This window comes from Embiotoca jacksoni, unplaced genomic scaffold (genome assembly GCF_022577435.1).
Source record: "Embiotoca jacksoni isolate LCO1_2020_lvr unplaced genomic scaffold, fEmbJac1.0.p SCAF_57, whole genome shotgun sequence".
Taxonomy (NCBI): domain Eukaryota; kingdom Metazoa; phylum Chordata; class Actinopteri; family Embiotocidae; genus Embiotoca; species Embiotoca jacksoni.
In genome coordinates, this window is record NW_027185411.1 from 368,554 (window position 1) to 386,671 (window position 18,118).

The 18,118-nt window shown below is 46.1% G+C and overlaps 2 protein-coding genes across 2 annotated transcripts; one reads left to right on the plus strand and one right to left on the minus strand.

Annotated features, from left to right (window-relative positions):
• Positions 1-24: 24 nt before the first annotated feature.
• metap1 (methionyl aminopeptidase 1) lies at positions 25-11,394 on the plus strand. The gene is made up of 11 exons (XM_069173036.1): positions 25-190; positions 1,534-1,585; positions 2,150-2,259; positions 2,471-2,531; positions 6,040-6,131; positions 6,223-6,306; positions 7,066-7,204; positions 7,802-7,933; positions 9,066-9,209; positions 9,289-9,354; positions 9,857-11,394. Exons 1-11 carry the CDS (start codon positions 74-76, stop codon positions 10,021-10,023), a joined length of 1,164 nt encoding a protein of 387 aa, XP_069029137.1. The 5' UTR covers positions 25-73; the 3' UTR covers positions 10,024-11,394.
• A 1,430-nt stretch (positions 11,395-12,824) lies between these two features.
• Positions 12,825-17,311, minus strand: LOC138212588 (alcohol dehydrogenase class-3 chain L). Its single transcript, XM_069173037.1, has 9 exons — positions 17,252-17,311; positions 16,852-16,953; positions 16,362-16,503; positions 14,980-15,067; positions 14,670-14,889; positions 14,307-14,567; positions 14,088-14,223; positions 13,170-13,308; positions 12,825-12,902 (listed from the first exon to the last, which is right to left on the minus strand). Exons 1-9 carry the CDS (start codon positions 17,267-17,269, stop codon positions 12,878-12,880), a joined length of 1,131 nt encoding a protein of 376 aa, XP_069029138.1. The 5' UTR covers positions 17,270-17,311; the 3' UTR covers positions 12,825-12,877.
• Positions 17,312-18,118: the final 807 nt, after the last annotated feature.

Genomic DNA, 18,118 nt, shown 5'->3' on the forward strand with positions numbered 1-18,118 from the left:
CTGCGCGCATGCGCTGTGTGAAGCCGCCGGCTGGCTGCTGGGCGCCGGCTCCACCCCTCCTGCAGACGAAGGCATGGCGAGCACCGAGGCTGGAAGGCAGTGTGAGACGGAGGGCTGCTGCAAGGACGCCAAACTTCAGTGTCCCACATGTATCAAGCTCGGTATTCAAGGCTCCTATTTCTGTTCCCAGGTACTGCTGCTTTACTCGGCCCTGTCCGGCCCGTCGTGTCCGGTGGAGCCGCACAGCCCGGGGCCCTCTTGTCTTTATCACGAGGCTGCTAACTTGACTGTCTAGCTAGGTAGACATGTGTCCGTTAGGTGCTCGGTCAACTGGTCGTAACGGGTTTTTTCGGTCACACGTTAACTGACGTGTTTTAGTTGCGTGTTCGTATAACGGACCGCTGAGGATAAATCACGCAGTCGGTGCTCGTAACCGGTGTTATCTCTGCAGCAGCAGCAGGCCGGAGGAGCCGGCTAACCGTCGGCTGCTTAGCCGAAGTGATATCACCTCCCGGGTCCAAACAAGAAGTTCTTCCGCTGTCGAGCTCAAACTGGACAAAACGACGTGGTGGTATCGGAACCATGTGATCGAGTAACGCAACAGACCGGTTCCTCGCGTTATAAAGTGCCTCGGAGCGACACATCACTTGGTTGACCCTCATCCTGGTGCTGTTACTTCCCACCAGACCAAACCCCACTCACTAATCCGTCAATTTAAAGATTTCAAGAGTTCATCCGTACAACTCTCACACTTTTGCCGTGCACGACACGTGCCCTGCTCCACTTACAGATGATAAGCTGATCGGGACTTTGTTTGATCAGTGTAACGACTTTTACTACAGAGAGGGTTGTCTTTAGTGTCCCGAGATCTCTAGTGGGGGATTTAACAAGTCATATCAGCTGCATTGAGGAAGTGTGTGGGTACTGATCTGCAGACAGTACATTGGCAAAACTAGACAAGTGCCTCTCTGCATTTGGGTCCTGTTTCAAGTAGATGTAAAGCAAAGCACTTTAAAGTTAAAGGATTTATAAAAAAAGAAGTCAGGATGGTGACAGTTTCCAGTCCCATGTGTCCCAGTACGGTGGCTCTGGGAGACGAGTGCTCCCGTGGCATTTGACCTTCGAGGTTTTTGCTGTGGTTGCAGTTTTGGCTGTGGAACCTGACCCGGCTCTCCACGATCTCCTGTCCCTCTCTGCTGTGAACTGTCCACTGAAATGAACTATAAATGGTAGACAGATCCTTATTAGGGTTGAATTAGGCTTATCTGACCAATGTTCAACGTGTCAATTCAAGCCAGGGCTGTAAAAACATGGTTAATCCAGCAATTACGTTTTATGTATGAAGTGAAAATCTATTTTTTTTTTTTTTGTATCAGATTAACCACAAATGAAAATAATTGTTTGTTGCTGTTTGATCGAGTTACGTATTAGTGCCAATTAAGTGCCCATTCATGTTGTTGTTACAGAGTAGTGAAATGTACGTTGGAGCACAATTTGCACTGTAAAAGTAATAATAATACTTTTCCTTTCCAGGAATGTTTCAAAGGAAGCTGGGCATCTCATAAGTTGCTGCACAAAAAAGCAAGTAGGTGTGACCGATCACTGTCAGTCCTGATTTATTGTTGTCGTGCTCTCTCACGTTATATAGATAAAGGCTGCTTTCACGTCTGCCTCGTTCGGTCTGGACCTTTGGACTCTTCAGTTTGGTTCAAATCCAAATCGCAAGAGTGAAAGGTGCCATTGACCCCGGTCCGAACGGACCAAACAGAACTATTGTTTGGTCCGTTAAAAAAAACATTTTTCTGAGAGGAAAAACTGTGATAGTGAAGTTAAGATATGAGATAGTGGCAACGGCATGAATGTGTTCGCAGAAATGTTAAGGGACGCTCATTTGTGTGCTCACAACATCGAAACTAACCGGATCAAATATTCAGTGCAACAAAAACACGAATCGTGGTCTGAACTCTCGGGTGTGAAAATGTCCAAAGTCTCATGGTACTTCCACGTAGGTTAAGAGTACACAAATATGTTCCTTTAGGAGCTGCTGCCAAAGTGAAGAGTAGATGATGTCGCTCCACTGTGAGCTGACACTCAGGTGACGGATGCTTCAGAGACTCTGTGCCGTGACTTTTGTGTTTTTTTTTCTCAGAAGAAGACAAGAACCAGAATGAATCTCCGAACTGTGTGGAGAAGGACATCAACACAGACCCGTGGCCGGGCTACCGCTACACGGGGAAGCTACGCCCTTACTACCCACTGGTAACCGTTGATTCTTTTTTTTACCACGCATGATTCATTAAATAGAAAAATGGAGAAGGGACAGACACCAAAGACCAGACACTCACACCTGTTGGTGCGTATTTGTTTAAAGGAAGAAAACTAATGTTGCGTTTTGCCTCAGGTGTAATGTAAAGCGCTGATGTTTGTGAACTCTGATATAACCTGTCTTTCTCTTGGGCGCCTGGTGTAGACTCCCTTGAGGCCTGTTCCCGGTGACATCCAAAGACCTGACTATGCTGATCATCCCAGAGGTAACCAGCTCATTTCCTTCTTCTTTTTTTTTCATGGAAATATATTTTCATCTTCATCATCACATTTGGAAAGCTGAGCTGTTCTAAATGATTTTAGATAAAAGATGAAAATATAAATGGAATAGACTCTAATCTCGGTACACTCGTGCAGTGGGATGTGATAACCACAGGCTGTGATCGAACATCTCGCATCGTGACCACAGTATCGTCAAGTCTCTTCTTTGCGTTGCTGCGTTGCCGGTCACGGAGGAGTTACGGATCAGTCAAACATCAGCTGAGTGAAAAAAACAAACAAATGTCAGACCAGATTATCAGGTCACAACAACATACCAGTGAGCTGCTAACGGGACGGAGGTGATGAAGCCTGAGTGCGTTGAGACCTGTTGAAGGCCCGCAGCGGTCATGCATGTGTTTTCTGTCATTTTTGCATGAATACACAGATGAGCTGACGTGTCTCATACTGCCGGTTAATGAACTAAACACAAACAGGCTGTTCGCAACGCTGGAAACGCAACCGGACCGAGACCGAGACCGAGACCAGCGCCGCTGCTTGTTCAGTCACCGGTTCACAACCAGCAGTAGGCGTCGGAGCCATTATCATAGATGTCTGCTCCCTGCTGCTGGCGTTGATTCACTACAGTGACTGACTCGGTATAACTACAAAAATATTGCTTAATTAAGCTTTATTAAAATTGGTCTCTGAGGGATTCTTTAATTCCTTTTTTGGTATTTTAACAAGATCCGCAACTAACGTATTTAAAATGTCGAGAACGTGGTAAAAAAAATGTCGACCCGTGTTTCTCAAAGCTGAAGGTGCAGCTTCAAATGTCTTGTTTTGTCCACAACCAAAATATGTTCAGCTTAATATCATGGAGGACAAAAGGAACCAGGAAAGAGTCACCTTTTGAGAAGCTAAAAACAGATCATTTTAGATTTGTTTTCCTGAATTAGTCTCTTACCAAATACAGTGTTTCCCCAGCTCTGGGTCACATTACTAACATTAGCTGCTAACTTTAGCATCCTTACAACTTTCAGGACATACAGGCTTTTTTTTTTTAGTCGTATAATGAGTAGCTCATCAACTCGAGTGGCGTTCACCTGCTCTGCGTGTCTGAGGCTCCGCCGGCCTTCATAAAACACACCAGTTAGCGTGACTTTCACCTGCAGATAGAAATGAATGAGCGAGCTGAATGAATCGTAGTTGCTGGACGTGACTGCAGTTCTCCGAGTACGTTAGTATTTTGTTTTTTTCCGGCGGGGTGGCTCGCCCTCCCGAGACAATGAACACGGAAACACTGAAATATTCCAGTTGGTGGTTGCAGCTCAGATTTGAACGTTTAAACATCTTTGAATATCACATTTGTCCGGTTCACATTTCTTTTCCAAACTCATATTTGAAGCTGGACTTGATTTTTCTCTGTTAAACAACCCGGTGACATCCCTCTCTGAACTCTGTCAGCCGTCGTCATGAGATTCACCGCAGAGGAAAGTAGCGCTGCCGACAGGTCTGCTGTCACACCGAGTTTAAAACAAACAACAACATTTTTTATGACCGTTCTGTCTTCCTTCGTGTATTATTCCACAGTGATAATTCCAACCTGGCTTTTTTTTATTATTTTTTTTTACGTCTGTGTCTCTGGGCAAGTCATTCATTGTGCAACCATGGCAACCTCTACATCCTTGTCATCTGACTGCATAGATCCGTACTCCGGTAGTCATGGTTACAGTCTTCTTTCATTCTCCTGTGATGCCTATTCAGGGAGCGAAGCACAATTGTTACAGGCTGATTTTTCCCAACGTGTCTGTGCTGCCGAGCTCGAGCCAAACGTGAAGCTGTTTGTTTAATAACATATTAAATGGTGATTATTACCTGTAATTAACCGATAAGGAAGTGGAAGCCACCGTCATGAAGACATGATAACGTGCTCACTATGACTCTCACCGACTCTGCTTCTTCTCTGAGCAGGTGTGCCCGTGCGTAAGTAAGTCTGATTGATTGTTGCACTCACACTGTGGACTCCTCGGGTCAAAAGGAGGGCTGCGCATGACTCGTACACAAATCTGTCTCATGTCTGTGTTGCCTAGCAACTGCTCAGGTTCTTCCAGCAATCATCTGGTAGAGTTAATGAATTATAGATCAGCGGGTTGTTGATGACGCCGATGTTTTCGACGTACACTCGTACGTGTGCGCTTCTCAGTCCGACAACAACGTCGGCGTCTTGTTTGAAGTTGACGACCTGAGACCCGTGTTTCTGTTTCCCGCGGCGACAGTCCTGCTCTGTTCCTCGGAGTCGACAGTGTGAGTGTCATTAGTGTACTTCCTCTCTGATGCTGAAGCTGTAGTCTCTGTAGGAGCAGCTAGTTCCAGATGCTTTTTAGGATTTAGGCTGGAAAAATGTCCATCAAAGAACTATATATGTAATACATACAAAGTGTGCTCCTTGAGAGCACTTTATTAGGAACACCAGTGTAATCTAATGCGATCAGTTATAAGCGTTGCTGTTTAATGTTATTAGTTAATAATAAGTTAATTCTGCTTTAATTATTGAGGTCGTGGTGGACCGCATTGAATTGACGTGTTCCTAGTATTTTGTCCACCTCATTAACATACATGGGCTGACGCTTCATTGAACATGAAAATGATAAACTTAGAAAAAGGTTTCCTCTGTCGAGGAATATAAAAGATGACATCATGAACCGACTGCAGGCTGTATGAGTCACATTTTAGGGATAAAAGCTCAACACTGAAATCAAACGTGATCCTCTGAAGGTCGAGGATCTTTTATATCATAAAACTAAACATAAAGATTTTACATCACAAATACAGCTGGATGATTCTAACAAAACCAAACAGTGGAGCCTTTCTGTCGTAACTCTTCATCATCAACGATCCTTTAAACTTTCATTACTTCTCCGGTACGTCAGAAGTGACATTCGTGTCTCACAGACAGAGAAAATATGGATGCAGCACTTAAACTTTAGTGGTGACGGCTCACTGCAGGCTTCAGCCGAGGCTTTTCCAATGTAGACCGCTTCTGCTGTAGAGATTAGTTGTTTTTTCTTTTTTTTTCTTCACAGATATGCATTTCTTGTTCAAAAGTTGCTTCTGTTAAAACTGAATCAGTTGAACTAATTATGTACCGTTTGACCTGTCAAAGCTTCCAGGAGTCAGAAAACACAGAAGGTAAAACTTCATGTTAGCAGAAGCCCATTAACCTGACGATTTTCTTGATTTAAAGCATCCACACTGGTATTTTCTGGCGTTGAGTCGGGGTTAAAACTCGATACCGATCCCTTGTGTTCTCGGTAACAGAGGATTTATTCAACTGTCGCCTGTGATGGAAAAACAAAATCGACAGGAGAATGTAAATCCAGCTGTGACAGGCTGATAATTGATGGATTGACAGCAGCTGCTTTTTGCAGCGTCCGAGCCGAACGAGCTCATCAGCCTCAGCGAGCGTTGACGCGTGAGTGATGCCGCTCGTCTGTCCTCGTTTCCTCCCCACAGGGATGTCTGAGTCCGAGCAGTTCCTAAAGGGGACGTCGCAGATCAAGATCCTCTGTCCCGAGGACATCGAAGGCATGAGAATCGTGTGCGAGGTAAAAAAAACCAAAAAAAAAACCCGACGTCTTCTGCTGGCTGCTGTTCTGTTTAATTACAGTTTGGTTTTGACACGAATGCTGTTTGCAGCTGGCACGAGAAGTCCTGGACATCGCAGCCGAGCTGGTGAAGCCGGGCATCACAACGGAAGAAATCGACCACGCTGTGCATCTGGTGTGTACACACACACACACACACACACACACACACACACACACACACACACGCATGTTGTTACCTTCATGTAGCCGACACACAATATGGTTGGTCTTGGAAGCCAATACACGACTTAAAGATGTGCGAACCAGGAGGACAGACTTCATGGTGAAGTCGTTTTTTAATGTCCTAACAGACGCCTGCAGGGAACCTTTGAACATTCATGGTCTCCAGATGATCTTTCTCTGACGTTTTGGGGGTTTTAAGTCAAATGTCAAATATCTCATCAACTATTTAATGGATTGACATGAAATTTTGTACAGACATTCATGCCCACGTCAGGGTTAATTTGTGACAACATCGTCTAGCGCCACCAACAGTCCAAACTCTTAACTAATGACCCATCAGCTGCAGTATTTTGTGTTTAGCGCTAATTATTAAATGTTAGCATATTAATATGCTAAAATAAGATGGTGACAACGGGGAAAATACCTGTTAATGTTCACATTGTGAGTCTACATCTTGTTTCTCGGTAAACAGGCTGCGGAGCATCATTTCAAATTCAGCTCCATTTTATATTTTATGATCCCGACATGAAAACTCATCCACATCAGATAAGTAAAAGATCCACAGTTGAGCCCGGAGGGGCGAGTGTGATCAGATCCAACACAGCAGCTGTGTGAGGGAGAAAGAAAAGGTTCACTGATCTCTATTATTTGTGTTTTACTCTTGTTGCCTTGCTGCTGCTTCTATAACCAACACACTGCGTCTGTTCAGGCCTGCACAGCCAGGAACTGCTACCCCTCCCCTCTCAACTACTACAACTTCCCCAAATCCTGCTGCACGTCTGTCAATGAAGTCATCTGCCACGGCATCCCGGACAGAAGACCTCTGCAGGAAGGAGACATCCTCAACGGTGTGCTCACTCAACGACACAGCTTTTAAACACCTATCTCCTCAAACAAAGTCACATACTCAATGTCAAACCAAGTTCCAGGAATAGTTAAGCTAAGTTTGGGTGGAGGGAAATGTTTTATTTACAAGCTTGGGGGGGAAAAAAAGATTTCTCTCATGTGACAAATGGTCGTAGCAGCATCCTGAAAATGGTGTCAGCGGGAGTTTGGCCAATTTGAGCCTTTTTTATGAATATCTGTGAAGGCGATGTCTTCCCATCCGCCACTCCCCTCAGAGCGTCTGATGGAGCACTTGGCAGTAACTCATCTCTCGCTGCGTGGCCCGACAAGACAAATTGTTTCATTAACCTTTACCAGTGGGGCTCTGCTAGTCAGACTCTGCTCTCTAAATCTTGAGTGGGGGAAAAGTGCCAGTTTGCACACTGAAAGTTGCATCAGCAATTAAAAAAGCCATCAACAACTACATTTGTCCTTGTAAATGTTGTGCATGTTTTCTGAGAACCTGCCGTCCACCGTTGTTACGAGCTCTGTGCTCAACATAATGAGATCTAGTTTGTCGTGTAACACAATGGTGCTGACGTATCCATCTTCCCACGCAGTGGACATCACCGTCTACCACAAAGGTTTCCATGGCGATCTCAACGAGACCTTCTTTATCGGAGAGGTGGAAGAAGGAGCAAAGAAGCTGGTTCAGACTACGTATGAATGCCTTATGCAAGCCATCGACTCTGGTAGGCACCCGACACGTCTCTCGTTATGTCTGTTGGTGTTCAGCCCGATGCTGACGTTTGTTTTTCCGCTGCTGCAGTTAAATCATCCTGAGTCATATTTATCTGTTCAGAGAAGACAGTCGGGTTTCAGCGATAAAGGCTTCTGAGGACAGAGGTTGTTTTGGAATAAAGAGGCGCGTTAATGAAAGTGGCCAGGCCCGTAGATCAGCTGATATTCTCATTGGCTGAGAGCACTTAGACCTCAGAGCTCGTTTAAATTGACGGTTCAGCCTTTTATCCGAGAAGCACTCGCTTCTTTTAAGCCACCGTGAACAAAAAGGCCTGAAAGTGTGAAGGTTTGTGTGGTCGGACCCGAATGCAAATCACACGGCTCGAAATAAAATAAAAGATTCATGAAGTCAACAAAAGAACAAACAGCAACCCGAGCTGGAGCTGATTAAAAAGGTTCAACAAAATAAAGCTAACCGACAGATGCAAATGAACTCACGGAGTTAACAAACTAAAATTCTCAAAGGGAAATGGACTTGAATCAGGTGACCGGGAACAACAAACTGACTGACTGGAAACTGGAGGATCATAAACTGACACGGGTGATTGGAAAGTGACAGCAGCTGGGGCCAATCAGGGAACTGAAGGTAGGTGAGGTGGGTGTGGGGGGCAGGGAACACAGCAGGGACAACGACAGGACACGCAAGGAGACACAGGTGAGACGCAAGGAGACACAGGTGAGACGCAAGGAGACACAGGTGAGACGCAAGGAGACACAGGTGAGACGCAAGGAGACACAGGTGAGACGCAAGGAGACACAGGTGAGACGCAAGATTGAATCATAAAAAACATGACAGACTGACCAAAAAGTGTGATCACCATGACGACTGGGGAGATTATATGATATAATTAAAAACAGGGCTTCAACTAACAGCTATTTGTATTCTATAAGAAATAACAACAAAAAGTTACCATTTGTTGCCCAAGAAAACATCTACAAATGTCTTGTTTAGTCCGACTACACGTTCAAAAGCCGAAGATGTTCAGTTTACTGTCAAGTCACAGTGTTTTTTTTCTTTATGTTGCTATCAGTGTTGAACTTCCTGTTTGGCTCGGGTAGTAAACTTTGGCCGCCTCTCCTCAGTGAAGCCCGGCGTTCGCTACAGAGAGTTGGGGAACATCATTCAGAAGCACGCGCAGGCCAACGGCTTCTCCGTGGTACGAAGCTACTGCGGCCACGGCATCCACAGACTTTTCCACACCGCTCCCAACGTGCCACACTACGCCAGTGAGTAGCCTCCGACCCGCCCGTCTCCAGACGCTCGCCCGTTCAAACCGCCTGATTTCTGTTCTCCTGAACTTCACAGAAAACAAAGCGGTCGGAGTCATGAAGCCCGGCCACGTGTTCACCATCGAGCCCATGATATGTGAAGGTGAGTTTAGGAGACATTGAACAGAAATAGAACATCACTGCCTTGTTGCAATTACAGAAAATGAATATCAAGAGTCGGAGACAGTAAAACAAGAGCGAAGTCCGTTCTGTTATAACCACGTATCTCCAACGTTTTATAAGCTTCGTAAAATGTTTTCAGCTCAATTTATTTGGCTTCAGAAGTTGTAGAATCGTACAGGAACACTTTATTCTCCAGTTTGTCCGACCAGGTTTCTAGATACTTGGATTTCTTAGGAGTGAAACTCACATAATTAGATGTCTTAAAGAAAATTAGTAAAAAGATTTAAACCTCCTTTTTTTCATCTTCACCCTCTGCTTTGGACTCACGGAGGGTTAAACGGTGTGTGAGACACAGTTGAGCTCTAAAACGTCTCATCAGTATTTAAACCCACCGAATAGCTCGCAGGTGTCCAGTGAGTCAGCCAGAGGTTGGTTTCCACACTTCTGTTTCATTGTGTGATGTCTCATGTCTCACGTCTCAGGTGGCTGGCAGGACGAGACGTGGCCCGACGGCTGGACGGCGGTAACCCGAGACGGGAAGCGCTCGGCCCAGTTCGAACACACCCTGCTGGTGACGGAGACCGGCTGTGAGATCCTGACCCGCCGCCCCGAGGAGAACGGACGCGCTCACTTCCTGAGCGAGATGTAGGCGGGACCGGACCGCACCAAGGACTGGACTTTGCCACACACACACACACACACACACACACACACACACACACACACAAACACAAACAAACACACATGTCAAACGTAGAGGCACCACTCCTCGAGCTCAGTGTGACTGTAGCTCTTCTGGTTCTTTGAATTATATCGGTTCCTCATATTAAATGGAAGTACTTGAATGTGATGGCTTTATTAGTGAACTGTATCCTTCGGAGGAAATATAAAAGTATTTATGAGATTTGGTTTTGCTTCGTGGTCGGGCCGGACACCGGGCCGGACACCGGGCCTGGTTTGAACCGGTCACCTGGTTGTTGTCTGTGTGGAGCTCCGAGCGAGTTCAACCAGCGCGCCACGCTTTGCTTCTTTTCCTTCGGCCTCTATTTAAATTACAAGGCAGGAGAAGAAGCGGCGTTATTCAGACACAGGAAGGTTCCAGGAAACGAACGAAGCCGCTCGCCAACGAGCAAAACTTGTACAAACTTCCATTAACTCGAGTTTGATCTCTGGCAGCCATGTTGGATATCTTCAGTACTGATGGAAAAGAAGCAGAGTTCATTCATGTTTCGAGGGTTATGTGTTTAAAAACTGGCCGTACTTAAAGGAGTAGTTTGAAAATATCAACACCACTCTCCTGTCCGTTAGCAGCAGCTGGTTAGCTTTGCTTAGCCTCACTAATAATAAAACAGGAAGCAGGAGGGAAATGGTTCAAATCCATTTATCACTAAAGCTCAGCGGTGTTTCATTTGTTTAATTTACAGAGAAACAGCTGCAGCTGTCTGGATTAAACAAACCCGATATAACGTGTTGAATAGGGAGCGTTAGCCGCGGGGTTAGCCGGCCTGCTTCATGCTAAGCTAAGATAAATATCTGTTGCGTCACGTTTAGCATCCAGACATCCTCAGACCCGTAAGAGCCCGTTGGTTCGCCGATCGTAGTACGTCGCCGTCATCTTCACCCGTGCAGGTGTCCAGTACGAGCACTCCAACCCAGTTGTTGTATCTCCAGTGTGGCTAACGGTTTGTTAGAGTCGTGTCGTAGCCCCGCAGCGTCTCCACAGATACCGACGCCGAGGAGCTCTCCTTCTTCTCCTTCGGTGTCCGATAGCCCAGGTGTAGCAAATTGAGCCTTAACATGTGAATCTAGGAGTTAAAACTTAAACCGGTGTTCCCCCCCCCCCCCTCCTCCCCCCTCCCCCCTCCTCCCCCCATTTACTCGGCGGTCACCATTCACTTGGATGTGGGGATGTTCCCGGTGCGAGCAGCCGTATTTCTACATTTTCAGAGGACTAATGTGATCACGGTCTCTCTGCCATCTTTGTATTTCTTCTAACGGAGTAATAAATGACTCTTCTGTAGCTTCTGTGTGGCTGAATTTGTCCTTGAACAGATCAGTGATCTGAATCCCAGAAGTGGTTTAATTCACCGGCTTCTTCTTCACTGAAAAGACTGTCGGGGTTCAGACCTCCTTAATTCCTCTTTAAACTCGGTGGAGGATCGAAACACACGAGATCAAAGTTACACCGGCGACATTTAACTTCACAAAGTTGGAGAAAGTTTCTTTGCTTCTGTAAATTCACGACTGCAGCAGCACGAACAAACTTCGTTCAAAACTTTGCCTATTCAGACTTTTATTAGAAGTCCAAGCACCAACGGCGTTTGAAGCCTGTTGCATTAGTTCTGATGATGATGATGATGATGATGGGTATTTCTATTTTTAGAAATGTAGGCGGGGCAAAAGAAACGTTTTAATTGGTCGATAATGAACCCGGAAAATTTTCTTCAGAGAAAAAACAGTAATATCTACCATTAGTTATAATAAAGATCAACATGTTCAGATGGGTAACTTCTGAGGGTTTATCTACACGCGTTCCTTACATGGAGCTGCATCTGCTGGTTTTAGGCCACGCCCATTTCTGTCTCGTTTAGTTTTTCGCAAAATCGCACAAATGCTAAACCGACTTTTTCAAACCGGTTTTGGTGATTATAATCGTACTGCGTGATGTTTAAACAAAGTTCGTGAGATTTCGTTTTGTTTGCGATGTAAGAGCTCAAATCTAATTTGAGCTGAAACATTTTGTGGTGACAGTTTTGCTAAATGAGGCAATAAAATTGTAAAATACTTGATTAACATTCCTGCTGGCTGCCGTCGTGCACGCTGCTCATTTGCTCGTTGCCACAGCGCTCATTAATGATAATAATTATACGTGTATTTTTCACACTACGATGCTACGTTGAGGTAATTAACCCCATTAAGCTACAAAGGCCACAATCTTCTTAGTAATTTGTGTCTTTGGACCAGAAATCTTCACCACAGAAATACAGAGTAGAAAAAAAACAAGCAACCCGATTGGCTAAACTAGGAACAGCATGGAGTTGTAGGAACTCTCCAGAGTCTGGAAATGACACTTAAATCATCTTTTAAACGTGTCGGATCATTTCCCTTAAAAAAAGAAAACAAATCTAACATGAAGTAAAAGATATTCGGAGTATTTAAACAATCTGGACTTCATCTGCGGTATTTTTCAGCATACTTTTATACAACTTCACACTTTGTTCCCCCCCCAAAAAGACCCACTCAGCAGTTGTGGTTGTCCTCCCCTATTATTCCTTCAGACTAGATCAAAGAATATTTCTGAACATTTCTGAATAATCTAGTTTTTGATTGGTGTTTTTTCTTTTCCTTCTCCTCGCCGTGTTCTTTCTGGGGGAGAGACGCCGATCAAAGAGCCGCCCGACTCTGCTTTGTTCAAATAATACACACGAACGGAGAATTGAAAGATTATTTATTAAAGGGAGGCGAGTAAACGCGGAGGAAGACGACGGTTCTCCGAGCTCCGTCTACACCTGAAGGACGACGCGGATGCTGAAAGTGGAATGAGAAAGTTAGATATCCGATTAGTTTCACACCTCACGCCTAACACGATCACTACTATTAATGTGAGTGAAGGCCTCTCGGTGCAAATTACTGCAGAGACCCACGATTCATCTTTATCTCCGCGTTGTCCTCAACAGAGGGCAGCGCTGACGCACGCCTTTCTTTCAAACAGACACAAAAACCCCAAGAGGGACGGCGGAGCCTCGCGTTAACACCACAAACAAACCCGGGAACGTGTCGAACATCGAGGCTTACCATTTCCCAGCATGCATCAGATCAAAACCATCCGTGATCCTCTCAAAGGGCAGAGTGTGAGTCACAAACTCATCCACTTTCAGCTTCTTGCTCATGTACTGCTCCACCAGTTTGGGAACACTTTCCACACTCTTGTACCCTGCGAGAAATCAAGAGGAAAGTTTCATCACGCAGGCAATCTCTCGTTTTCCTTCACTTGTCAGAGAAATTATACAAATGCTACCAAAGAACAAATGTCCACGGGAGATATTGATCAAAGGCACTCGAGTCAAACTCCTTTCATGTCAGAACCTGATACGCTTGTAAAGAAATACACAGTTTACAACTGAGGATCCATAAAAGTGAAAATGGAATAATAATTGAACTGAATCTCGTGTCAGTTGTGTCTTTGTCGTCACTTTTGCACGTCTGCAGTGTTTTTGTGTCTGTGGTTGTCTTGTCTGCTTTTCCTCGTGTCTCTGTTGTCTCTTTTGTAGTCACTGCGTCTTTCTGGAGTTTCTTCTTGCGGTTGTTTGGCCCCTTTTTTGTTAGTATGCTAACGTGCTAATTGATTTCGAATGATTTAGCGGTTTTCGCTATTGAACAGGTTTAAAGTTTGACCCCATGATGACACTCTGCAAAAAGTTCTTTAAGTTGTAAGAGCTCAACTGGTAATCCATCTAAAAGTTGTGGACTTGTAACAACATTTATTTATTTGTTTTAAAGTCACCATGTTGGTGGTTCGAGAGGAAAAGTCTCTTTTTACAGATGTGACCGTTTCAGCGGTGGACGTCGGTCGGTCAGGGATCACGTCGACTGATTAATAAGCGTCCAAAACCTCGAGGATGAACTGGTGTTTGTTGTGCGAGTAGTGAATGCCACAGTTATTAGTAACTACGTTAACATTTCTGAAAACATCCTCCTCATCAGCTCCGGTACCTCCGAAGGCCGTTCCTTTCCAGGTGCGTCCGGTCACCAGCTGGAAGGGTCGGGTGGAGATCTCCTGTCCGGCTGCTGCCACCCCGATGATGACGCTGGTGCCCCATCCTTTGTGGCAGGCCTCCAGCGCCGCTCTCTGGCACCAGGAGACAATATGAGGACGTCAGCGTGACCCGAACAGACTGCTGGTCCCTGCTCGATTCGGAGTCCGGGACTCACCATGATCGCCACGTTGCCCACACATTCGAAGGAGTAGTCCACGCCTCCGTCCGTCATGTCTACCAGGACCTCCTGGACGGGCTCGCCGTGGTCCTTCGGGTTCAGCACGTCCGTGGCCCCGAACTCTCGAGCGGTTTTAAACTTGTCGGGGTTCAGATCGATTCCAATAATCCGGGCCGCCCCGGCTGCTTTACAGCCCATGATCGCCGCGAGGCCCAGAGCCCCGAGGCCGAACACGGCACAGGTCGAGCCCGCCTCCACCTGCGGGTCAGAGCCGGTTCAGGTGAGCACGTCTAGTCGTGAAGGTGATTTGTTCGTTCCCGTGTCAACGCTCTCAACAGAGAATCTCAGAGAGTCACTGACCTCGGCGGTGTTCAGAGCCGCTCCGTAACCGGTGGTGATGCCGCAGCCCAGCAGACACACCTTGTCCAGAGGGGCCCTGCGGTCCACCTTGGCCAGGGAGATCTCGGCCACCACCGTGTACTCGGAGAACGTGCTGCAGCCCATGAAGTGGAAGAGGCTCTTCCCTCTGCAGGAGAACCGGCTCGTCCCGTCTGGCATCAGACCTTTGCCCTGAGTGAGCCTGGAGGACGAGACGCAGACTGAACTGTACACAACTGCTGGTACGATGGATTAGCTGACGAGCGGAGGATCTTTAACGCCGTACATTTACCTGATCTTCTGACACAAGTTGGTTTTGGGATTCTTACAGAACTTGCACTCTCCACACTGTGGGATATACAGAGGTATGACGGTGTCTCCTAAAACACAAGCACAGTGTTGCATTATGGGAACTGGCACTCTTTAAATCACACTCCGTAAGCACTTTACTAGGAACACCTGTACTGGTTCATGCTATTATCCAATCAGATCTAGTGCAAAGCAGATACAAGTCAGGAGCTTCAGTGAATGTTCACATCAGAGATCAGAACTTCGTGCCTTTAACGGTGACGTGATTGCTTGAGGTTGGAGTAAATCTGAAGCTGTCCAAACCAAATGGTAAAATGCTCTGCACTCATACAACACTTTATTTATTTATTATTTATTTTTATCACCTCAGCAGTCTCAAAGCTCTTTACAGGGTTTCCCATTCACACGTTAGTGGAGCTGAGCTGCCATGCAAAGTGCTCGCCGTACATTCACGCCCACGTTGGCACGCCAACGGGAGCAACACGGGCTTTAGTTTCTGGCCCACGGACACTTCGGCGGCGGAGGAGGAGGAGGAGCCAGGGATCAAACAAACAACCTTTTGATTAGTGGGCAACCCGCTCGACAGTCTGAGCCAACAAACAACATTTGCACAACAGTCTCAGAGTGTGCAATAAAACATCCCATGAGTGGCGGCCCAGCGGAGAGGAAAACGAAAACGCCCGGATGCAGTAACAGTGTGAGGAATGTTTGATTGGAAAACTTTGGTCCCGTTATACCAAGTGAATCATGGGTTTCATGTCACGGCGTGTTGGAGAATTGTTGCTGACCATTCACCATCTTCCAGCAGCGTCACGCAGCAGGTCAGAGGAGACGTCACCTCAAACTTTAACATGGTGAGTTCAACGGCTGCCTCAGTTACCTGATCTGAATCCAGAACAGGACACCGGCAGCGAGAATCGAAATCTGCAGAAACGATGTGATGCGATCACGTCGACAGGAAGTTTTCCAACCTTTTGTCGACTCTATCTCTGCGTTCTAATACTATCATACTGTGTAGTATGCGAGAAACAGATTCAGGATATCCCAATACATAAGTATGTGGCATGCAGTACGGCAAAAGTACCACGACGTCCTGCTACATCCGGTTGTATTTTGCGGTCTGGAGGCCAGCGTGCTAACTCTGGCTGTTCTGACCCACAATCCTCTGCAGCGGGAGATACGGGACATCGACGGAGCCACTAATGCTCCACCCAGAGAATTAAAAGGAAGCTTACTCGTTCCAAATCCCATCCTTCCTCTATTTCCTTCAAATGTTGCTCATGACACCAACAACTGAGGGAGAGTCCGCACGGTGTTCCTAATAAAGTGCTCGCTGTGTTTTATGTGAGAGAAGAAACGGGAAACCTGGTTGAAACTTGGTGACTCCGTCTCCGACACTCTCCACGACGCCGGCTCCCTCGTGGCCCAGAACCACCGGGAACACTCCCTCCGGGTCGGAGCCGCTCAGCGTGTACGAGTCGGTGTGACAGATCCCTGTGGCCGCGACCTGAAACACAGCGGTGGCAGCGGATCCATTTTAAAACTGATACCAAAGCTGCCACACACACCTTTCAGGCTCCAGCAACATAGGAGGTCAAAGTTCACTTTAGATTCAGACTGCAGATACAGTAACTGAGGAAATGCTCACAATAGATAAGGCTGAAAGAGGAGTGGGTCATTACAAGGTGCCGGTTACAGTGTGAAGACTGTATACCGGTATGGTAGGTTTCACATTGTTAGAAGAATGAGTTGCCTTTATCGACTTGTTGACTTGAGAGTTTGCTGGAACATTATTCATCCCATACACTTCTTAAAACCTTTGTAAATGTGAGTGCCACCAGCCCTGCCTCGTTACCTTGAGGCGGACCTCCCCCGCTTTAGGACAGGCCACCTCCACCTCCTCCATCACCAGCGGTTTCCCCGCCTCCCATGCTACTGCAGCTCTGCAGCGGATCACCTGCAACGACACAGTCGGACAGCTTCAGCTGGTCTGGAGACTTAACCCTGTCAGCGCCACGTGGAAGCAGAACCGTTAAAATAATGGATGCAAGGAAATCAAATGTAACTTCTTTAACTGTACATGACAAACAAGCAGAAATTTCACAATAAGCTGACCAGAACTTTGACCTTTTTATCTCCTTGAAGCAATAGGAGAGCTGTCGACCAAGAAACACAAAACTATTCATGAACTCCTTTTTCATCTAATACAGTGACTGTTTAACGAATACAATCACATGTGAAGCCAGCGTGCTTACCTTCCCTGCAGTTGTCATACTGTTTCACAGCACAACACACACACGGATGGATGTTCGGGAAGAGTGTGTACATTCAGACACTCAGTCGAGTTTAGACCAACCCCACCCACAGGCTCCGCCTCCCCGGCTCGCTCCACTTTCTGTTGTGCTCATTTCCTCCCCAAGGTGATATGGAAGACGTATTATTGTGCAGTCATGTGAAAAAATAAGATTGCATATTTTTGTGAACAGATAACAGGTGGTGTACTTGATCAGCACCACTGGGAAAATTAGGCTTTTCCATCATTTATTTAATAAAAATGTCAGATGTAATGTTCCCGTGTGGGAAAAGTAAGTACACCTCTGGTATCAGAAGATAATAATGTCCCTGTCAGCAGAAATAACTTCTTGTAGGTCTTCCTCCGGTCTCCAGCTGAAGTTTAAGAAAGAAGAGGTTCTTTCCAAAAATCCCTCCAAGCTGCAGAACAGTTTTCTGACAGTTTAAAACTCTCACACAGTATTTCAGTGGGACTCAGATTCCAGGCATCGACTCTCCATCCCATAACTCTCCAGTTCTGTACGTTTATCGAGCCGTTCCTTGGTGATGGTGTCAGTGTGCTGCAGATCGTTATCCTGATAAAAAAAAGTCCACTTTGGAACAGATGGCCTCGCATTATCTGAAGCCCTCTGTGATGAGGCAGCATTCATTGTTAAATCGATGACGGCGAGAAGCCCGGTGCCCGAAGCAGCTCAGAACCATAACAAACATGTCTGCTGTCACTGCGGCTACACAACTCGATCTTTTATTCATTATCCAGACGATATTACTCCAAAAGACTTGTTTTTTCATGCTAATTAGAGAACTGCACTTTAATATTCTTATTGAAA